Source organism: Cetorhinus maximus, chromosome 16, assembly GCF_964194155.1.
Source record: "Cetorhinus maximus chromosome 16, sCetMax3.hap1.1, whole genome shotgun sequence".
Lineage (NCBI taxonomy): Eukaryota > Metazoa > Chordata > Chondrichthyes > Lamniformes > Cetorhinidae > Cetorhinus > Cetorhinus maximus.
Window position 1 is genome coordinate 45,565,635 of NC_135894.1, and position 24,574 is coordinate 45,590,208.

A 24,574-nucleotide genomic window follows, 5' to 3' on the forward strand; every position below is an offset into this window, starting at 1 on the left:
GTAAGAAAATACAGAAGTGACTGCAAAAAAAATGTACAAGTCTAGGTGGCAGAGAGTCTTTATGTCAAAATCTGTGTTTCCAGTTTATTGCCAACTTGGCTCAGTTGTCAGCACCCCATCCTAAGTTCACTGATGCTGGGTTTAAACCTCATTACAAAATTCAGCATATAATCTAGGCTAACATTTGGTAGTACTGAGGAGGTGTGGCACTGTCAAAGTTTCCAGTTTTCGGCTCACACATTTCCCCAGATGATGTCCCATCTGTTTGCTCAGGTGAATGTAAATAATCCTATGGTGTCATTCGATAAGGAGCAGGAAGGTAGTCATGAAGGTGACCTAGTTAACATCTGTCCTTTAGCCATTCATTCACTGTTTCAGAGATTTCATTACACACAGACTGGCTGCAGAGTTCACCTATATAGTACCAAATCCACTTCAAAAACATAATTCTTGATTGCAAAGAGCATTTGAACACTGAAGATATGGTCAGGCACTTCTTTCTCTTTCTTTTGCAAAGTAATTGTACACTGTATATTTGGTGGTGCTGCTTCTCCCTGACCCCCAATCAAAAGTTATTTCAAGCTATGAATGCTGAAAATGACTATCTGAATTAAAGTGAGTTCCTCAATACTCAGGATATCAGCACTACTTCAAGGTATCCCAGGATGAATCACATGTGGAAATTTGTCAAAAAGTGCACATGGTGACTTAGATAAAGGCTTACTTCACAGAGAAAGCTGGCATATCAAAAGGACCACTGAAGAAAACTAACTGTCTATGGTCCTACAGCCTCAGGTAAAAAGTGAGTTTGGCCGAGCAATTTCAAATCTCATCTCTCAGACACTGAAGCATCTACTCAGACGTTCTCTGAGTTACATGTGAGCCAAGATATTTGGGAAATTAAATATTTAATCTGTTGTTGATCAGCTGTCTGTTTGGACAATGATAACATAACATGACCATAACAGCAAGTCACGAGAGACACACATGACAAAATATTCCCCAAAAGCATAAACATAATTGTGGCTTATAGATACAGGCAAAGTACAACTTCTGACAGTGCTAAACTCAACTCATCCCTTGACAAAGTCTGGTAGTCTGATCACGGAGTTTCAGTATTCAGGCATTTTTAAAATAAAATGTAGACAACAGAATTATGAAAGATATAGGGTTGTATGGGGTGGGATGGTTGTGTCTGATTATCCATGCTTAGACTTTGTACTTTTTATACAGATGACAGATTAATTTCCTGTAATTTATAAATAATGAATACCAGGGAAGAACTAATCAGAAAAAATTATTAAATGAAAGCTTATATTGCTATTCAAAACAAATTAAACAATGCCATTAGTTTTCGTGAAACTATGAAATAATAGAAATCACTTGCATCTTATTCATACTTAGATGGATTGTTTTGTGCTGGACACAAGGGTCAAGCGCTGTGTGCATAGACAAGGAAGTAGAAGCATTTCCCTCAAACAGAAATGTATCTCTGTGCACAGCGGTGAGGGCACTTCATACTTGCTTGAGATGCAGGTAGAGACAGAGTGCCCAAGGCGCTGTCAGTCGTAGGACTGCTGGGGACCAGGAACATGCTCAGTCAGTGGCTGATGACGTGCCTCTGGAGTGATCCCTGAGGCAGCAGATGCTGGAAGTCCAGCAGGGTGTGCGGGAGGATCTGGCGGAGATACATGAGGGAATGCGTGCCATGGTCTCTGTGATAGAAGTCCATGCGGAGCATGAACAATGCAATGGCCCTCATGGTCGAGCAAAATATCTCCTCCATGGAGAGTGGCGACTCTCATGGAGGCGCTCCTCCAGGAGAATAATCAGGGCTTCCTGGGGATGTGCTCGGATCGGCAAACACTCACAGTGGCACTGACCTCAGCTGGTCAGTGTCAGTGTGGGAGATGGATTGGGCACCCAGTATCTCAGCTAGGTGCCCATCCATCAACGGTGAGCAGGGAGGTCCAAAGCGACCTCACATTGGCGCACGAGCTGCCTGTCATCTCTGTGGGCTCCTCTCAGGGCACTCCGGATGACGGCTGCAGCTCCTCCACCCTTATGCCAGTGACCATGACAGCTGATGAGGCTGTGGCGACTGGGGAGATGCCAGCCGTGCCACTGACCACTCCCTCCCAGTTGGGGCCAGCACAGGCCAGAGGATGCCCAAGATCATCAAGGCCAATAGGACAGCAAAGTAAGCAGGCTGCCTGCAATGCCGGTGCCAGCAAGGGGGAGCACCTAGACGTGGCACCCGCAAGCATAAGTGTAAATCAACTTAGGCGCAACCCAGGCTTAGTAGTTTTCTTTTGCCCCACGTTTTAGTTGTTTTTTAGAGGTGTGCTGTTCAACACCTTTTAATGGACTTTGATTTCTGTATGCAAGTTGGCAATCATTAAATGTTTTGGTTCTCAACAAGCCTCTGGGTGCTTCATTAGTTCTGCAGGTGAAGGGGAACCCATGCTATTATGAGTGACTTGTTTATCATTGAGCTTTATTGAAAAGGCACATAGTTAATGTTGCTGACCAGGCAAATGTTGTTCTCGGGTATCGAGTATGGAGCCTGCCGCCCTGGCATGTGTTGATGGTTCATCTTTGATAGGCTAGCTGAAGGAGCATTGGATCAAAGCCTCCCGGGTGTCCCTGCCTCCCTGGAGGTTGCCCAGGTCAGCGTCTATCTCCTCAGCGTTCTCCTGTGCGTGCTCATCCTCAGACTCACTACTGGACTCATAATCTGCAGCAAGAGTATCTGCATCTACATGTGCTTCCTCCAATGTGTCCCCCCCATTTCCAGCGCCGGATTGTGGAGAGCGTAGCTTGCAGCCACTATCAGTGACACACAATCTGGGGGGTATTGGAGTGTACCCCCTGAATGGTCTAGGCATCGGAAGTGCATCTTTAGAAGACCAACGGTTCTCTCTACCACAGCTCCTATTGTGCCGCTGCTCGGCCTCTGTTCTTGGATGGCAGAGGGGCGTCATCAGCCACCTTTTGGGGGGATAGCCCTTGTCACCCAGCAGCCATCCATCCAGCCAGGCTGGAGCACGGAAGAGCCTCGGCACCTGGGAGTATCTCAGGATGTATGCGTCATGGGAGCTGCCAGGGTACCTTGCACAGACTTTTAGGATCTGCATCCTCTGGTCAAACACTATCTGCACGATTATTGGAGTGGAATCCCTTCCTGTTGACGAAGGCTCCCGGCTCACCCGCTGGTGTCTTGATGGCCACATTTGTGCAATCAATTGCACCCTGGATGCTGCAAAGCCTCTGGCTCGCTCTGCCTGGCTGGCCTCGTCCGTGCAGTAGTGAATGAAAGTCAATGCATGCCTGAACAAAGTCACCAGCTTGACACAATAGTGGACAGCCGACTGGGAGACTCCACAAGGATCACCTACCGGCCCCCTGGAAAGAGCCAGAGGCATAGAAGTTGAAGGCAACCGTGACTTTCACTGCAACTAGCATAGGGTGTCCACCCGCACAACTGGAGCTGATCTCAGGTCCAATCATCTGACAGGCGGAGGTCACTGGCTCCCTTGAGAGACGGAGCCTCCTTCGGCACTGCACCTCAGACATATTGAAGTAGCTGCATCGCCGCCTGTAAACCCTGGCAGCAGGATAGTGGCGTCTTCTGCAGCTCCTTCCATCTTGCAGTTCCTGTTGGCCCTGCGTCCCTTTTGCCTGCGCCTGTCCTCCCACAGGTGGCTCCCCTGGAGGCTGAATATGGGCTCCTGGCCTCCACCCCTTCTGTCCTCTCTTTCTCCTCAGAGGAGGTGCCTCCAGCGGAGAGCACAATCCCCATTCCCAGGTTAAGGGAAAGTTGTCTGATACCTGCAAAGCCCCAAGCGTTATGATTCCTCCAGAGTCCTCAACCGAAGCCTGTTCTTTCTGTCAAAGCAGCTCTGAAGAGAATTGAAGTTGCCCTGTTCACACAAAGTAGCAATTAGTTTATAAACTACTTGCACTAGCGAACCCACTCACCCCTCTTATCCTGCCCGTGGATGAGGTTTTTAAAAATTGCACGGGTTGCAAAAAATCGTTGTCAATTGCTGCCTCAAGGGCCTTAACTGGCCTGTTAATTAATGGCAGGCGCGCCTCGGAACTCTTGGTGCACCCGCTTTCCGAAATATCGCGATGTCGCGTGGTGACAATGGGACACACACCCGACATCAATTTACGTGTCGGGCCCGCTCCCGCACGCCAAACTGAAAATTCTGGCCCATGTTTCCTTCCAATGTGCAGAAATGAACATACCTGCATTAAAAATCATTTGTTCATATTTATATTTTGTCCAACTCATTCTGTAATTTATGAAATCCTGCCTTCAATTTCATTGACCCTCAGAGCATTTAGCAAAAATTCTTTAAATTTATAAGTATTACAAAGCATTTAGAGCAGAGAAACAGGCCATGCCAGAGTTTATGTTCCACATGCTTCATCTAGTTCCATCAACATATCCATCTATTCCTTTCTCCCTCGTGCTTATCGAGCTTCCCCTTTAATACACATATACTATTCGGCTCAACTACTCTCTGTGATAGCGAGGTGCACATTTGAACTACCCACTGGGTACATAAGTTTCTTTCGAATTCTTTGTTGGGTTTATTCGTGACTATCTTTTATTTATAGCTTCTAGTTCTGATCTTGCCCACAAGTGTAAAAATCTTGAGGTCTACTCCGTCAAACCTTTTCACAATCTTGGCCGACCTTTATCAGGTTACCCCACAGTCCTTTTTTCTAGAGAAAAGCGCCCCAGCCTCTTCAATCTTTCTTGTTAGGCATTAACTTCTCCATTCTGTATCATTCTCATCAATAATTTTTGCACCTGCTCCAGTGCCTCTATATCCTTTTTATAATGTTTTATAGTACTTCAAGTATGGTCTAAATAAAGTTCTGTGCACGTTTTGCATAACCTTTCTGCTTTTCAATTCTATCCCTTTAGAAATGAGCCCCAGTGCTTTGATTGATTTTTTTTTAAATGGTCTTATTGACCTGTGTTGCTACTTTTACTGATTTGTATCTGTTCCCCCAGATCCCTATGCTCCTCTACCCTATTTAGACATGTATTTGCCAAGGAGTCTGATGTCCTCTTATTCTTTCCATCAAAATGTATGTTGCAATTCCGTATACTGAAGTTTATTTGTCAATTACACACCCATTCTACAAGTTTATTCATAACTTCCTGTATTTTATAACAGTCCTCCTCTGTATTAACACCTTCCAATTTGGTGTCATCTGCAAATTATGACATTGTACTTCCAATTAGAGTCCAAATTGTTTATGTAAATTGTGGACAACAGCATTCCCAGCACTGATTCTTTTCGAATATGACTCCCAACCATCTGAGTAACTTTCCTTAACTGCTACTGTTTTCTGGTGGGCTTTCAATCCATTCTGTTTGTTTCCTGACTCCACATGTTCTGACCTTAGTCACAATTCTACTATGCAGTACTTAGCAGAGGCATTTTGGAAATTCAAATATCTTATGTCTACTGCATTACATTTATCTACCTTTTGTTACTGCTTTAAATAATTCAAGAGGGTTGCTCAAGCATGGCCTTCCCTTTCAAATCTGTGTAAACTACTCCATTACTTTTTAAAATTTTTAGATGTTTTTCTATTACACCTTTGATGGAGGATGACATTGATCTTTCCTACCACCAGCCTAAGCTACTGATCCATTGTTCCCTGAGCTTGTTGGAATTCCTTTATACGTAGGAATCACATTAACTGCCCACCAGTTTTCTAGCGCTATTCCCTTTTCTATATGCATGTAATAGTGCCTATGCTCTCTTCCCTAACTTATTTTAATATGGGCAGATGCAATTCATCAAGATTCTCCAAGTTTGACTAGTTTACCAATTATTTCCCCATCTTAAATTTTTTAATACTCTGCCTGATCTCTTGTTCTAATGTCATGCCGCCATGCTAGTGTCTCTGGTAAATACTCAAGGAATGTAATTACTTGTACTAACACAAAACCAAAATATTGCTGATGTGGGAAATAAAAACATTAAAAACTGGCAATACTCAATACATCAGGCAGCATCTGTGGAAAGAGAAACAGTTAAAGGTTTCAGGTTGGTGGCCTTTCATCAGAACCGGAAGAAGTTAGAAATGTAATAGGTTTTAAACAAGTCAAATGGGAGAGGGTGGAAAAAGAACAAAAGAGGTCTGTGATAGGGTGGAAGACAGGAGGGATTAAATGACAGGTGGTGCAGGGCCAAAGGGAGTGGTAATCAGACAAGTAAAGAAACCAAAGCTGTGTCTAGAGGAGGTGTGACTGTAGAATACTTTACTATTTCCTTTTATATTCCTTGATAACTTAGCATTGTAGTTTCTCTTTGGCTTCCTAATTGTCTTTGATTTTCCCAACCTTTTCATATTCCCTTTTGTCATAGACTAAGTACATGGGCAACAAAGGAGAGTGTGCCTTTCCCATTAGTTTTAATTTTGTCCTTTCACTTGTTTACCCACGGTTTATCATTACTGATTAGTTTGTGGTTTATCGTTACTGATTAGTTTATTCTTACTCCCTTTAGTGGAATATATTTCTGCTACTTTATGATCACCAGTTTAAGTGCTTCCGACTGTTCTGTTTCTTTGTCAGTAAATATTTCCAGTTTATTTTCACTCTTTTCACTCTCATTCCCTTAAAATAAGCTTTTTCTACCCCCCGCCCCCACCAAGTTTGTTACTTTGGCATTTGTCTTACCAGATGTCCTTCTGAATTTTTATCTTAAACCTTATTATATTGCAATCATTATTGCCTTGGTGTCCCCTGCACTTACTTCTCTTATCTGTTCTGTTTAGTTTCCCATTACCATATCCAGCCATGCTACTTCTCCTCTTGGGCTTTTTACATGCTGGGTAAGAAAGAAGTCTTGTACACAATGTAAAAACTCCATTCCCTGGCAGTTTGCTGCCTCTTGTCAATTTCCTAGAGGAAAGGATAATAGCACTGTCAATAGGACTTTAAACTAGTAAGAAGGGTGGAGGAATCTGGTGAAAACAACATGAGGGTTAAGAGTTGGAGCAAGTTAAAACCACCCATGATTATTAACTTATGTCTTTATTCATGTCACATATTTGCTTAACATATTTCATCAGCCTCCTTTCCGCTATTTGTTAGGCTGTAGTTTATTTTTTAGTATGATTGATCAAATCTTTTATTTCAATCCATATAGATCCTGTGTCTAATTTTGTTAGTTACCTTCCTTTTTTCTACTGCCATTATATCTCTATTTAGCACAGTTACCCAAGCCACTTCTTCCTTCCCCATCATTTCTGATATCATAAACTGCAATATTTAGTTGCGAGTCTTGTCTTTATGTAACCATGTTTCAGTTACTCCTCATGCCTCTGATTCCTTCCTACAGAAGGTTGCCTCCAGTTTCCCCTTCTTATTTTGCATGCTGCACATGTCGTTGTACAGGAAATCTGTCTTTATTACTTGTTCCTTTTATGTAAGTTTAATGGTCCTCTTAAGCTTGTTTTATAACTATATTTGCTCACTGACCATTTACAATACCCTTATTTCCTACGTCAGTCTAATCTTTACTCTCATTTCCCACTTCTTTCGCCATTTTCACAGATGCGTCCCCTATTCTTACTAGTTTAAAGTTCTATCGAAAGCCTTATATAGCCTGCTAGGGAATGTTGCATAGAGTTTGAATTCTAGTCACTCCATCCTAATATAATTCCTTTAACAAAGTTCCGCTGTTTTCTACTCTTCAATCAATTTGTTATCCATCCCCAAGAGTTACCCTGACTCCTCTCTCAGCTTTGAGCTTAGCTTATAAACTTTTCAATGTCAAACGCTTTTGTGGAAGTTGAGGTACACCATACTGTAGAGCTTTCCACAGTCCACTTGAGTTTTCACTATGTCATAGCGGTCAAACAGTTTGAGAAGGCCAATTTTCCCCTTCTACCATACGGATTGTTGTTTATTAGACTGTTATAAAGATAATCCTCAAGTTTACTCTTGGTAATTCCAAAATCATCTTTGGCATCTTTTTATGGCTTCAATTTTAATAGAATCCATGCCTATAAAAGCAAATTGTTGCAGAGTTTTTTTTTTAAACTATACAATTCTTATACATCAGTAACTTTTTAAAACTTATCACCTGGCCTCCACTCAAAACCAGTACAGCAAATATCAACTCAAGTGCCGTGTGGTCCATATGACTAAACTCAGTGTTCTGTAGGACTACACTTTGAAGCTATAACGTACTACATCACCAAAGCACAGAAGTTGTCTTAAAGCCAGTGCTTGCGCCTGTCTAGCAAAACATGATAAAAATGTAGCCTCACCTTGTCATACATTTGTGGCCACCGTGGACCAATGTGTCTGCCATCCAGGTCAGTCACAGAAATTATGCTTCTTAAGTCTTTAGGTATAAAAGATTCAAGTGCTTGCTTCAGCCGTCTGTGTCGCAAACTGTCATATTCATTGCAGAGAAAATGACCTTTTTTAAAAAAGACAAGCAAATGAGGGGTTGTACAGGTGACCAAACATCTCACTGAGTCAAGGAAGAAATTCCTGTGTACATGGCATTTGTTTCAGCAACTTAAAACAAAGCAACTTTTATTAAAAGTACTTGTTCCGTTACAACCAACAATAGCGAAAGGTAATAATTAGAAAAAAAATTACAAAAACAGCAACAATAAAGCTAAAACCTTTGCATCTGTCCTCCCAAGGACACCATTACATACCAGCCTCAGCCCATTAGTAAGACTCTTATCTCTGGGCCAAAATGGCATGGGTACAAGCCCCACTCTAGAGCCTTGAGCATAATCCAGACACACTGTGCAGCACTGAACTGTCAGAAACATTAAACCTACCCAGCATAAAAGATCCCATGGCACTAAGGTCTTCAAGTGTTCTAGCCAAATTTTACCCCTTAATCACTGAAATAGATTATCTGGTTACTTATCACTGAGTGCAAATTGGCTGCAGTGTTCCCCACAACCACAACAATGATTACACTTCCAAAAGAAATCCATAGGCTTCATGGGCTTTCACCAAGTGGACCCCTCCACCTCCCCAAACTTTTCTCTTTATTCGTACTTATTTCGACATTGTTAGGAAGTGAAAGGTGCTACATAAATCTTTATATTTTCCTTTTGTTTTACTCTTTCACAGGATCTGGGTGTCACTGGCTAAGCCAGCATTTGTTGCCCTTCCCTAATTGCTTTTGAGAAGGTTGTGAGCCACCTTCTTGAACCGCTGCATTCCATGCGGTATAGGTACATGGGCTGTTAGGGAGGCGGTTCTAGGATGTTGACCCAGTGACAGTGATGGAACAGTAATATAATTCCAAGCCAGGATAGTGTGGGGCTTGTAAGGGGAACTTGCAGGTGGCGACATTCCCATGCATCTGCTGCCCATATCCTTCTAGGTGGTAGAGGTTGCAGGTTTGGAAGGTGCTGTCAAAGATGTCTTGGTGAGCTGCTGCAGTGTAGTTTTGTAGATGGTACATGCTGCTGCTATTGTCTATCTGTGGTGCAAGAAGTTAATTTTTAAGGTGGTGGATGAGATGCTGATGCAGTGGGCTGCTTTGTGTGGACGGTGTTGAGCTTCTTGAGTGTTATTAGAGCTCCACTCATCCAGGCAAATGGACAGTATTCCACCACACTGCTGACTTAAGCCTTGTAGATGGCGGACAGGCTTTGGTGAGTCAGATGGTGAGTTACTTGCCACACAGTTCCTAGCCTCCGACCTGTTCTTGTAGCCACAATATTTATATGGCTGGTCCAGTTCATTTTCTGGTCATTCCCCAGGGTGCTGTTAGTGGGGGAATCAACAATGGTTAATACCATTGAAAATCAAGGGGAGATGGTTAGATTCTGTCTTGTTGGAAATGGTCATTGCCTGGCACTGTATCAGCCTGAATGTTTTGCTGCATATGGACAAGGACTGCTTCAGTATCTGAGGAATCACGAATGATGCTAAACATTATGCAATCATCGGCAAACATCCCCACACCTGACTTTAGAATGGAAGGAAGGTCATTGAAGAAGAAGCTGAAGATAGTTAGGCCTAGGATACTATGCTGAGGAACTCCTGCAGTGATGTCCTGGGACTGAGATGATTGACCTCCAACAACCACAACCATCTTCCTTTATGCTAGGTATGACTCCAACTAGTGTGGAGTTTTTCGCGATTCTCTTCTCACGGACTCCAGTTTCATTAGGGATCTTTGATGCCGTACTCAGTCAAATACAGTCAAGGGCAGTCACTCTCACCTCAAGTTCAGTTCTTTTATCCATGTTTGGATCAAGTCTGTGATGAGGTCAGGAACTGAGTGGCCTTGGCAGAACCCAAACTGAGTGTCAGTGCAGCAGGTTATTGCTGTGTAAGTTCTGCTTGATAGAACTATTAACAACACCTTCCATCACTTTGATGAGAGTAGACTGATGGGGCCATAATTGGCCGGGTTGGATTTGTGCCACTTTTTGTGGGAAGGACATACCTAATGAGTTTTCCACATTGCTGAGTACATGTCAGCCCCACAGTTGTATTGGAACAGCTTGGCTCAGGGTGCAGCTAGTTCTGGAGCACAAGTTTTCAGTACTACTGTCAGAATGTTGCGAAGGCCCATTGCCTTTGCAGTATCCAGCGCTTTCAGCCATTTCTTGATATCACGTGGAGTAAATCGAATTGCCTGAAAATTGACATCTGTGATGCTGGGGGCCTCCGGAGGAGGCATGGGTCATCCACTTGGCGCTTCTGGCTGAAGATGGCTGCAAATGCTTCAGTCTCGTCTTTTCATGTGCTGGACTCTCCTCGTCATTGAGGATGGGGATATTTGTGGAGCTGCCTCTTCCGGCAGGTTGTTTAATAGTCCACCCCATTCACGACTAGATGTGGCAGGACTGCAGAGCTTCCATCTGACCTGTTAGTTGTGAGGTTGCTTTGCTTTATTGCATGCTGCTTCTTAAAGGTTCTGAAATATTTCTAGGATGCGCTAACAGCTTCTCTGGTGATTAAAGAACACCTCCATAATTAAAGCAATCTTTTGATTCAAATATTTTAAAAGTCTATGCTGGCAATACTGCAAATATTTTTTTAAAATGACACTGAAATTAACAATCATTCAAACTGGCGTCAATTTTATTCCACCAACTTTGTCACCTTTTTTTAAGGAGTTGTTTTCTAAATAACAATCAGGAAGCTGCTTCTACTCTCCCAACCCACCCCTGCCCAGGACACAGCAAGCCATGGTTTAAAAAAAAGGGATTCCCTCAGTTTCTGCTACTAATCCCACCCCCACCACCCACCAATCCAATCTCGGTTGAGGGATTTTTAAAATGTGTTTTTAATCTCTCTGTGGATGTTATGAACCCCTGAGCCTTTGCTCTCTGCCTTGATATTCAATGAATGGCATGGCACTAGGAAGTTCTGAGGAACAAAGGGACCTTGGCGTGTGTGTCCATAGATCCCTCAAGGCGGAGGGGCATGTTAGTGGGTTGGTGAAAAAGGCATATGGGACGCTTGCCTTTATCAATCGAGGCATAGTAGGGAGGTCATTTTGGAGTTGTATAGAACCTTGGTGAGGCCACAGCTGGAGTATCGTGTGCAGTTCAGGTCACCACATTATAGGCAGGATGTGATTGCACTGGAGGGGGTGCAGAGGAGATTGACCAGGATGTTACCTGGGATGAAACATTTAAGTTATGAAGAGAGGTTGGATAGACTTGGGTTGTTCTCGTTGGAGCAGAGAAGACTGAGGGGCGACCTCATCGAGGTGTACAAGATTATGAGGGGCGTGGGACAGGGTGGATAGGGAGCAGCTGTTCCCCTTAGTTAAAGGGTCAGTCACAAGGGGGCATAAGGTGAGGGGCAGGAGGTTTAGGGGGGATGTGAGGAAAAACTTTTTTACCCAGAGGGTGGTGACGGTCTGGAATGCACTAAATTGAGAATACTGGCCGCTTGGTAGTGATAACAAAATATGACAACTTGGAATGCTTTGATGAATGTCAGATGCAAAGTTCTAGTGGAGGCGAGTTGCCTCACATCCTTTAAAAAGTACCTGGATGAGCACTTGGCACGTCATAACATTCAAGGCTATGGGCCAAGTGCTGGTAAATGGGATTAGGCAGGTAGGTCAGGTGTTTCTCATGTGTTGGTGCAGACCCGATGGGCCGAAGGGCCTCTTCTGCACTGTGTGATTCTGTGATATATACACTCTCTCAAAAAATACCTCTCCTGTCCAGTTTCCTTTCCTTAACTGACATTCTCATGTCTTTATTGGAACTTTACATGATAGGATTGTTTAAGAAATGTTCAAAGACAGAACTGAATAGAGATTCCAATTCATCCATACAAAAATTTAAACTAACTTTTCCCTGGAATGGTGAAAACAAACCTAAAATAAAGTAGGTGATTAAGTATTATTATTCTAAAGTAAATTGAGAATACTGGCCGCTCGGTAGTGATAACAAAATATGACAACTTGGAATGCTTTGATGAATGTCAGATGCAAAGTTCTAGTGGTTCATAAGTCACCTGAATTCTAAAAAGAAAATCTTGCCTTGATATCACTCCCATAGAATCCATTAGATTTTACACACTGCATAATTTTCCATTTAGATCATTTCATTTGACTTTAAATTCCTTACCTTTTTGCCGACAGCAACAGCATGTGGTGGAAAAGTGAAGAATAAATTATGGGACACAATCACTACAAGTCTAATAAGCAGTGATTAATAGGAAATAATTGTTAGGCTGTATAATACATGAGCAAGTTATAGCATTTTAATTGTAAAGGTTGATGGGAATAATAGTAATCTAGAACTACATAAAATAATTGAAATAGCTGATCAGTGCCTAAGTTAACAATTCCCATCAGGACACTAGGAACTTTAAGCTTCTTGGGTATGTTAAGACACAGCAGTTGGTAAAGCTGAGTTATCTCAAAATCCCAGAGGGAAACTTTAAACAACTGTCCGAAACTATATTTTAAGTGGTATGTTTGAGGTGCAGCTCTAAATTCAGGAATCAGACCATCAGTTCTCGAGAGGTTTTTATATCAAACTACATGAGGCATTTATTAATTTACACAAGTTAAATATATACTCATGGCTACAAATTACTGCTATCATAACTTATAACAAATTCCCAAACTAACCTCCACCAAGGCAACCCATAGGCTTTAAGTAGACACCAGGCAAAGCATTTTCACCTTAGAAATTCAAAATGAGGTTTCTTTCCAGACACAGTGGTAGGCTTACAGGCTTTGATCTTACATTGCCTCTGCGCTGCACACACAAAACTGCTGTCAGTTATACTTAGCACATCTCACTGAATGTAAATTCTCATTGTATCACCAGCCCCTTTGAACTCCACCTCTTCTAACAATAAAACCCCTTTCATAGTACCAATTTTATTAGCAATATAAACATTGCTTGGTCTCTGCTAGTTAAGTGCCAGATTTCACTCCCCTTCTTGAATGCTCTATTCAACAAAAGAACCTTGCTAAGAGATTCAGCTTTCACATACGTGGAGGACGCAAAATTGCAGTTCTTACCTATTAGATATCCACCAAACATGCCAGAAAAGTTAAGGTTCGTTCATTCAAATGTAAATGAATTTTTAAAAGTGTGATAACATTTAATTACTATTAAACACCTCTCTGGCATTGAAAATTTACTTTATAAGTTTAATAACTTATTCTTTCAGAAATTAATTGTTGTTGGGGGTCTTTTAAAAAAATTAAAAAGAAATTTTTCTTTTTCATTTTTTAGTAACGCTTAATTCCATTTTTGCCTCCTCTTTATTTTGCTCCATAAACATGATTTTACATATTCTAACTTACCCTTTCTGGTTTAGACTCTGGCTGTCTTACTAAGGATTCCTTGATCTGATTAATTGGAGAGATACACTGTTGCTTGCCCTGTCATACAGATCCTAAATCCCCTGCAGAGGGTACACGCTGTTTCAGATTCCCGATACATGTTTGTTTGCCACTGTCCGCAAAATCCGAGATTACTTGTATGTGTAAAGATCTAACTTTTTAGTGATTTGCAATTTTTAATTTGAAGACACAGAATTCTCTTCCATTACAAAGAATTAAATCTGCATTCATACGTAATATATATGGATATGACCACAATGATCCTGTGGAAGGTCAGTTTATAGACAGGATTTTTTGCAGTTAAAAGTTGTCTAAAGTTCACAGTCAGCTATATTTCTCACTGAGGTTCATTTATGCCCATTTAAAAGAGCATTGCTTTATTTAAGTAAACATTTTCTGTCACAGAGTCAGCTTAAACTCTTGTTGCTTCTTTTGGCAATTTCTAATTGTTTTATCCCAATTATGATCTTAAGTGTAATTGGCTTAATTATCTCATTATTTATGATTCAGCTTCAAAGTCTGTTTTGCTAGCTGGTTAATCCATAGAACCTCGTATTGACAATTTGTTAGAAAAAGCTTTGCAAAATGATGTGTTATCACAGTATTTTTTTTACATTTTTACCTAGTACATGCTGATCTCAAAAAATGTAATCCCAGCTTATTTCAATGGTTTGCTCCTCAAAAAAGACAAGCAAAGAAACTGCACAGAAATACTGTTCCTGTCAAAATAATGGCAGTTCTTAATGAAATTTCTCCAACTCTTATTGAGTGGTTTCATCCCAACTATGCTGCATAAGCAATCATCCTATTAGTCCAACTAATTTTCAAGATTGCTTGTTTCCTCATGCTCCAGGGTTTTTGGTTCTCATTTAATATTCAGGCCTAAACAATAATAGAATAATTTCATCTAAAGGTGGGTGTTATTTAAGATACCACTACTAGCTGAAACTTGCACTCAGCTCAGCAACATGGGAGCATGTACATGCATGCAAGCATATGCAAAACCAGTTCATTTTTAATGTGAGGAGAAAGCAGTCAACTCTATCAGTAAGGTACATTTATAAGTAAATTTATAAGGCTGCATCTCCTGGACACCTTTTTAAGCTTGGTTTTGCACCCTAGCCAAAGCTCCAAGTGATGGGAGCCCATTCACTAGTGATGGTCTCATACCCCTCAGGTTCAATGCACCCAGCTATCAAGCCAACAACCTGAATCCAAAGTTACAATCAGAAGAATTTTACAGACCCACAACAGGTGGCCGGGGTGGGGTGGAGAAAAAGATGAACTCCCTGACCACGTCCCACCGTTGAGGAATTTCACCACGACAGGACCAGTTTCCGACAGGCTTCCTGCCACGAGGAGACGGGAAACAAATTTAAATATTCAAATTGCTCATTAATGGCCATTTTACCAGACCACCTGCATTTTGCCAATGGCAGATTGAGCCCCCCCAGTGAGTGCATTCAGCCGGTAGCCTTTCAGTGGCAGTCCGGGGGACCGGGAAGTGGGGGGGGGGGGGGGGGGGGGAGTTGTTTTTTTATTCAGAGGGGGAGTGCAGATAGGCAAGGCAGCCCTCATGACCCTAGCAATAATCTCTAAGGGGTTTCCTCTTCATTTATTAAAAGAAAATATAAAAATTTTATCAATGTTTCTTCAGCCAGATAGCACTGCTGAACTGCCAGCCCTTTGATTGGACCAACATCTCTAGGGGGAGGGTTGCCATCCTGCACAAGACAGCAATCCCATTATGAGCTGCCAACTGTAAAATCAAGGGGGAGGTCACAGCAGCTAACTGGCATGTTGCCGACACGTATTTCAGGCTATTGTCAGGACTCCTGTCTTTTTGATAAAGTTCTGCCCAACATCACCTTTTTCACCCATTTTGGAAACTGCTTCTCATTTACTGAAACACAATGCATAATGCCACTAAAATGGAACAAATGAACAATAAATCATTTGATGGAAAGGTTACGCCTAGAGAGCCCACGGCAGCCACAATAGGAATGGTAACAATTGCACTACAGGCGTAGGAAAAAGAGTAATTTAATAGTGTTTATATATCAGCCTTCAGCAAGCTGCAAGCATGGCAATTCTGAAAAGTGATAGCATAGTATGAGCTTTGGGTAGCACATAAAATAACAAAGATTACCTGGTGTGGCATATTGCAATATTGCCAAAGATTTCCCTCCAGGAGCAGCGCACATATCTAGCACACACTCGCCATCGTGCACATCCAATGCGAGGACAGGCAACAAAGAGGCTGCATTCAGAAGGTAATACTCCTTCAACCTATCAGTGTGATGTTGGAGTCTGGGGAACTGGTACTGGATATTGCTGATGTAACATCGCAAAGAATGCTGGGAAAAAGGTAGAACATCTGGTAGGAAATTGTAATATCCTTGAGATTGCAGATACTGTTCAAATGTCACACTTTGACTGAATTTGTTCACAAGCACAGCGTACTGCCAGTCCGAAGGAAGTAGGAGCACTTCCCTGAAAGACAACCAAAGCAAAGAAAAAAAGAGTCAGTAAAATTTAAACTGTTACAGCATTTTCTTTGGGGGGTTGTTGGGGTGGGGGGGCTCTTGTTGGAGAAACAGAAAGCTTGAACTTTCATCTAAAATTTCTGAGGCTAAAGGAATTACTGATATCCACATATCAAGTACTTTCCATCATTAAATCATGATTGCCAAAAGATAGAGATTATGGGCAGAATTTTCTGCCTGTTGGGTGGGCGGGATCGACCCAATCTCCGGTGGGCTGGGAGCCGATCCCCGCCGGAGAAGCGGGCCGTACCACCATTTTATATGGGCGGGCCAATTAAGGCCCGCCTAGCGTTACGTCCAGTAGGAAGCGCTATGCACTCCCTGTGTGGGTGGGGGGGGGATTCCCCAAATGCGAGAGAGCGCTCTTTCACGCATGCGCACATCTCCCTGAGGCTAAGTGCTGCCTCAGGGAGATCGTTTCCACTTTGAAAAAGATTATAAATAGAAAAAAAAAATTCCCTAACATGTTCCCCTCATGTGACAATGTCACATGAGATGGGACATGTTCATAATTTACACTAAAACTTTATTAAACTTTTTCAAACCCTGCATGAAACCTCATCCCGCTGGTGGATGAGGTTTCATGTTTTTTCTATTTGCCGCCAGGGCTCCTGGCCTGCCCACCGACCTTAAGGTTGGACGGGCAGGTCCTTTAATTGTTTAAATGATCCTGTCAATGGCCTCAATTGGCCATTGACAGGTCAGCGGGCCTGCAGCTGAGTTTGCTGCGCCCCCACCTTCCTGAAAATTTAAAAGGGGCGCGATGACGTCGGGGGTTCAGCCCGACGTCATCCCGCATCGGCGAGCAGGCCCCGGCCCCTGCTCACCAACGGCAAAATTCTGCCCTATGTTTTCTCCTATAGGATTATGTATTGTAATGTACTAAGTGAATTTTGGAACATGCACTTGTTGGAACGGGCTAACTCTTTGGTCAGTTGATGACAAAAGGGTTATGCAACAATCTAAATTAAAATCAGGTCAATAACATTTTAAGAATGTCCAAACCTAACAATTTAGACAGCAACATAGAGGGCAGGATTTTCTGCAGCCACCCACCGCCGGGATCTTCCGGTCCCGCCGGAAGTCAATGGACTTCTGGCTGGTGCGCCACCTCACCCACGTTGGAACCCACCCACGACGGAGCTGGAAAATCCCGGCCAGAGTTTCTATTTGCCCAATATAGACTGCAAGTTGTCTCTTTGTAAACGTACATCGAAATTACCAAAGTACAGAGAACTTAATTTGTTAGCAGAGCCCTATCTTAGGGGAGCCAAAGTGTGTGCAGGAAAAGATGCAGCCTACCTGTGCGGAGCACCGTAAGCACCCGGTTACATTGTCCATCCATTTGGACACTGGCTTGCACAATCATTTGGAGCCTGCAAAGAACTATACCCTCATTGACAGGTATCCAGTCCTCCAATGAGCCCTCCAGAACCCAGAATGGCTGGTCAATCATCAAAGAGCTCTGGAGGATTGCAAACCTGCTTGGCTCAGGTGTCTCGATTACTAACTCTGCCATGAAAAGTTAAGAGTTTCAAACAACTTGGGAGCCATCTCATCCCTAAAGAGATCCTGCTCACTTCCCTCTTCCCCAGGCAAATCGACAGGAATTAGTTCTTAGAAATGCAGATATGGCTGAGCTGTCATTGGGTACATACTCATACCAAGAGCTGAAGTCCTGGGATATGCTTCAACCTCTGGTCCGTAAGCAACAGTTCTACTAAGTAAACTGATGCTTCAGGGCAGTGAACAACGTACGCAATTGCATATTTTCTTTTCTCTTTCAACAATTCCAAACTTATTACAGCAGTGTCAACACTTATGGCAAGGTAGATTGTAACCACAACTTCTGTTTGCATCAAACCATTTGCCCTTCTCCACACAGATACATTATGAAATTCCTACTGGACCCCTATTTACCATCTAAAGTGCAAAGTACAACTGTAAAATGTAATGTAAACAAATTACACTGAATTTAAAATCTAATTTTCATAAAGATTCAAAAACTGGCATCCTACTCTGAAAACTATACCATTATCCTTGCCAAATTGCACGCCATTTCAAAATATGCAAAAAGATAAAAAAAATAACTATTGATAGTTATCTATAATGTTATTTTTCTTAATAATTTGGTAATTATGTATGTAATCACTAGACCAAAATAAAAATAGCCTGTTAGACTATTCTATGAACTCATTCCCTTGCACATGCATATTTGTATCGTGCAACTGCAAATAGACAAGGCAGTAATTACTTTATACAAGTGAAGTTATACAAAATCATTTTAAGAGCAGCTCCTGTTGTCTTCGCCCACTATAATCTGTAGCTTTTTGATAACCTACTTTGAGCAGAATCAAGCACAAGTATCAATTACTCTAGATGCTTACTGAATTACACAGTCTCCAGCCACACCATCAAGTATTCTTCAAATTGGTGGATACTGGACACAAACCAGGGTTTCACTATGATTGCATATATATTACATATACTCATATACATATGCACAAAAATCTTGAAGCTATCAGAGATATCTATTATTCCACAGGGTGTGCTGTTGTAGTCTTTGCCATTGGAACTTGTACAGAATCATTGATTTGATGTGAACATAACTAATTACCCACTATTCCCACTGTAAAGACCGATGAAATATGTAAGCCATGTTCGATCAGGAGTAACTAAACTTTTAGTGCTGTACTGAGTTATAATCGCGAATGAACAATCTCTCTGGCTCTGAAAGATTAATTTTATAAATGTGGAGTCTCATACTCTTGGAAGAAAATGCTGTAGATTTTTAAATATTAATACTTTCTAGAAGTTTGTCTTTTTTTAATAACGTTTCTCTGTTAATAACATATTTTGTCCCATTCTTTCTACACAATGATTTAAATGTAATTTTTATTTACTGTTTTTTGCAGTGTTTTTCAATCTGATTGGTTGATCAGTCTCCCTGCTGCATGCCCTGTTCACAGACCCAAAAGATGCTCTAGAGAAGGCGGTAAGTTTAAACTGGCATCGGAAAAGAAGAAGTCTGCTCGTGAGTCCGGTAAAATTTTATGGGTAGTTTTTTTGACGTGAACGGTGAGTGCTTTTCCTTCACCAATGACCACAAAATCCTGACCAATGTAAGTATTTAAGATAATGAATTAAGTACAGTAAAAATGGAGCATTTCATTTGATCGTGTCACACAAATTTGGAAGGAATTTCTAAATAGATATAAGCTCCAATGTTTAATCTCTGAAGGGTTCAGTATCATCATAAAGCTTGAGATGAATTTTACAATATTACATTCACACAAATACTACTGACAGTACCACACGATTGGACTTTCCCCAATGACACCCCACAAGAAAATAATACATGTAAGTAAATACACAAGTATGGAACTTGACAAGATTCACACAATATGTTGCATTCAAATACATTTTTGCTGAGGAAGATCGAAATGCAGTAAGCTCCAAATCAGCAAAGGAAATAAACTAACCTGATCTTTGGACGGAAAGACCCTGTTTGTTCTGCAACGGAGGTTTCACCCGGATGGTCACTAACTGCTGAGGAGCTGGGAATCAGTCAGTCCACCTGCTCTAGCCTGCAGACTGGTTGTTCTGTTAATCAGACACGTGGGTCAACTTGTGCTGATTAGATACAACTCTTTTGAGTACAATAACAGTTCTTGGTTTCCAGGAGTGGGACATGAACCCACAACCTTCTGATTCAAAGGCGAGGGTGCTATGAACTGAGCCACAGCAGGAGCAACAGGATTTTGCTGTACTAATCAGTTACAGGTGCTCCCAATGTTGCACAGCCAATCGGATATCAGTATGACAAAGAGCCATCACCTGAAGCAGTCTCCAAAATATACAAATGCCACACTTCTAAAGTTCAGGCATGTTGCATTCACTCTAATGAAAATTTAGAATCAACAGGTAGGGAATGACCTTTAGCTTAGCAGTAACATTTCCACCACCAATCTAGGTGAAGAGTCCAAGTCCCACTCCACACAGCCCCAGTGAATGAAGGTTAGAATACGGACTCTGAATACTAGGTTGACGTCCATCACGTTTTGACTGAGTAACCACTGACTCAGAGGTAGTATTACCACCTCTGAAGGTTTGGATTCAGTCTTACTCTAGACAATCCAGCAAACAGAGACTGGAGTGTTGACTCTGAATACTAGTATCCAGCGAGATGACTTGTGTCTGAAGGGTGTAGGTTCACCCCCAATGTAAAGGGCAGTTCGGATCTTTAGTATTGGCTGCAAGCCACATAGAAGATTCAAGATAAAATTTAAGGAGGCAGCAACAGGAAACCACCTCAGCTACTCTTCCCTAGTAAGTAGCTCAAGAATGTGACAGAATTTTAGTGAGATCCTACCCGAGGGCAAAATATGATGGATGAACAAATAGAATAGCTACTTAGGTTTAGTCACTTAAAAAATTTCAAATATGCTTCACGTACCATCGCTTAGAACAAACTCACTGGGAAACAAAACGACAGTGATCCCTTACCCTTCCAGAGTTGTTTAAATTACATATTTCACTACATAAGGATTTCTTCAGAGGACCCATCTTCATTCTTTTAGTATTAAGATGAGATCAGGAGGAATTTCTTCTCTCAGAAGGTTGTTAGTGTTTGGAATTCTGGATCATTGAATATATTCAAGGCTGAGTTAGACACATTTTTTATTGACAAGAGAGTCAAGGGTTGGTGGAAGAGGCAGGGGGGAAAGTGAAGTTAAGGCACAATCAGATCAACCATGATCCTAATGAATGGCAAAGCTGGTTAGAGGGGCCAAGTAGCCTATTCCTGCTGCTACTTCTTTTGTTCTTAAGAAGAGATACCAGGTGAAAATAAACAACACAAAGAATTTACAATTAAACTACAAATAAACTCATTGTAATGGTCTATGAATGCAGGTAATACAGAATATTATATATATAGGTACAGTACATTTGCACATCCAGAAGGGCGAAGCATAGAAATGATGGTAATATACATGTTGTACTGAAAAAAGATGACTATATTGCCAAAACATAATTAATCTACTTTATTTTATTTATTATACACTCAAATCACAGATGTGTCTAAAAGGTGCAAGGCCATCTAAGAATTGGAAAGCAGATATTGCCAAATTTAGCATCTTGACTTTGCTACCAAGAGAAAAAACTAATGGTCTGACAAACGTGTTAATGAGCTTACAATGAAGCAGCCACATTCCCAATGAAATATCCTTTAATATCAGAAGTATCATATTCTGTTAGCTTGCAGGGAGCAATACTATCTTTCTGGCCAGATTTTTATGAAACTAACAAACACCAAATTGAAGAATGTTTGCTCTCTATAAGGTAAATCTATAGGGATTTGAGTTTTTGATCCTATCTGTATGAAAGGCAATATTAGGAATTGATGCTAAGAATCATGAAGATTTCAGCACTGAAAGTAGTCACTCAGCTGGTTATGCCTTTGCTAACTTCACATTACAGCCAAGTTCTCTGCTCCATCAAACGCTCCACCTAAATCTCCCTTTACACAACCCTGTCAAACCTTTCTGAATCTCATCACATGCACAATTCTGCAAGAGACCCAATGGTTTAAATTATTTAATTTATTCATAAATTTTAACACTTTTCCTTACATGTCAGGCTTGGCTCAATCATAGCATTCACACCTCCTAGTCAGATGGTCATGGATTTAAGCCCCATTCTAGAAACTTGAGTATGTACTTTAGGCTGATACTTTAATGCAGTACTGAGGGAGCACAACATTGTTCAAGGTGAAGTATTTCAGATGAGACATTAAATTGAAACCAGGGTCATATCTGTGGCATATAATCATGATTTTATTTGTAATTGGTAATATGATTTTATAATATTTATGTCTTATTTCAATCTAATTTACTGGGAAGGAAATTACCTCATTACCTGACTTTGTCCCACAATTCGCCAAGTTCTTGTCCATATCTTTCATCAAAATATTCCAAAACAGGTTTACAAATTTGTTTCTGTGGTTTCTGTCGAGGCTTCTTGTTTATCTAAAAACAAAATTGACAACAGTAATTGCTTCTGCCAACTCTGGTTGCTCATTATGAATGTCTTTTACTTAACGTCATCTCCTTTTCGCCTATTATTTTGCTAGGTAGAAAGTAACCAGTAATACATTTCCTGCATCCAGTGGTAACAATCTAGAGACCATTTCTCAAATGGTGGTAAGCATGCAGCAAAAATTCTTAAGTGTCTCTCATGTACTGTGTAGATGCAGTTTACATTGAAACTGTGAAAGCAAATCAAGCTCGCTTGTAAATGCTGTCAAGTTTTTTTTCAGGGCTGGGGAATGTGCTGAGAAGAAAGAAATATGTAAAACAACCAGCTGGACAATGTATTAAAGGATTGCTTCTCATACCCTAGTATGTAACGCATCTTCAGGAGAAAGGGAGGAAAGGTGTTCATTATCTACAAAAACGAAGGTTGTATAATGTTTCCCCCAACACTGTTTTATTTCTTCCAAAGTACATTCCAATATCTTTGCAACACTTGAATACCTTGCAATAATTCCTGTACTGTTCGAGGAGAATTATCCACCAACTGTGACAAACTATTCAGAGATGATTACAAGAGCTACCCTATATAAAAATATTTCCCTCAAAACTAAATCTATCATATAACATGATTTTAAATGCTGTACTCATTGGCAGGGGAAGGAACATTTCCAAAATTTAATAGCTAGAAGTGAGTGCACTAGCATCTAATTTCTCAAAATATTGCCTGCTGTTCACAAGAGAAGCTGTTGTTTTTGTATAGCTGTTCTGTTTATATTATATAGTTTGTGCATATAAAGTTAACAGGCGGTTGTATTCTTGTTAGTTTCTTGTTTATTTGTTCATCTCAGGAATATATTTAATCTAGATTAAAAGGTTTAAATGTTTCATAGTGAGAAATGTTTCACTTGGCTTGATTGTTTTATAAAATCCAAGTAGAAATTGACGTTTTGGTGCAATTAGGTTATGTCTACAGCCTGTACAACTCTGCTGCTCCTACAGAAGCAGGTTAACATTAATAGATCCTACACTTCCAAGCAGTATCTAAAAATGACTAAGATTTTGGAATTAATATCAAAGACCATACACACATAACTAGACAAGTCTCTAAATATATCTAATGTGTGTATGTTTAAGGACATAGCCAGGCACTAATTCATTAATTTATGTCTGATTTCTTTTTAGCAGCTAGGCAAATGGTCTTTTCCTATTGAAGAACTATAATAGACAATTATACCGAATATGATTTTGTGAAGGTTGATATTTCTAGTTTCCCTTATATCTGTAGTTTCTAAAGTTACTGAAGGTGCAATTACGTAACTCAAATTATCCATAAACTTCAAATTATACTAGTTTTCCGTATGACCATTCCGTTACTAAACTTCTTGTCTATGTTACGCGCCCTAGAACTCTGTTCTTTGGGTCTTTGTGGACCACTTATTGGTCTTGTATCTTCAAAGCCATTGATGGAACGTTCATGTACACCTCTAAACCATTATACGGTTTTACATTAGTTACGTTTATGGATACCTAGCTCCTTTCTCAAATCTATCTGTGCTGTAGTTATGTCAGAGATTCCTTATTGCTGTTCTCTCAAACTCTGCTGTTTCTCCACATTAATGATCACCTACGCTCAATGATATAATGCAATCCATTCCTTTGCTGATATTCCACTCCATGGTTCAGTATACAACCTCTTCTTATGTAATGGCTTAATCATTTTGATATCCAACATGCATTTTGCCTGATTTAACTTTCTGATGTATTTTCACGCTCTCTTTGCTTTCACTTTCCTTTTAAATTCCATCCCTGAATTTTCTGCAGTTCTCTAGGCTTTCTGCAGTTTTGAGCTTTGGCCATCTGACGTGAGCTTTCTTTTTGCCCCATTGTACTCTGTTTGCGTTATGACAAATAGCAAAAATGGGGGGAGGTATATGAGAGAGACACGGACAGATTTGGGAATCCCACATTTTTTCTTATGTCCTCCTTGAATGACTTCCTCGCAGCTGTGATTGCTTCTTTAATCAATATTGCAACCCCTCCCTCCTTTTCTATCCTCCTCTCCAACCAGTCTGAAAACCCTGTAACCAGGAATGTTGAGCTGCCATTACTGCCCTTCTTTAAGCCATATTTCAAT

At 41.0% G+C, this 24,574-nt stretch overlaps 1 protein-coding gene across 3 annotated transcripts in view; it reads right to left on the reverse strand.

Annotated features, from left to right (window-relative positions):
* The window catches only part of nsun3 (NOP2/Sun RNA methyltransferase 3), a 51,450-nt gene that overhangs the window by 20,136 nt on the left and 6,740 nt on the right, over positions 1 to 24,574 (reverse strand). For all 3 annotated transcript variants that reach the window (XM_078559788.1, XM_078559787.1, XM_078559786.1), the window contains exons 2-4: positions 22,325 to 22,434; positions 16,009 to 16,352; positions 8,314 to 8,468 (exon numbers count right to left, since the gene is read on the reverse strand). In XM_078559788.1, coding sequence (XP_078415914.1) covers positions 8,314 to 8,468; positions 16,009 to 16,352; positions 22,325 to 22,434 — 609 coding nt within the window. The remainder of the gene's footprint in view (positions 1 to 8,313; positions 8,469 to 16,008; positions 16,353 to 22,324; positions 22,435 to 24,574) is intronic.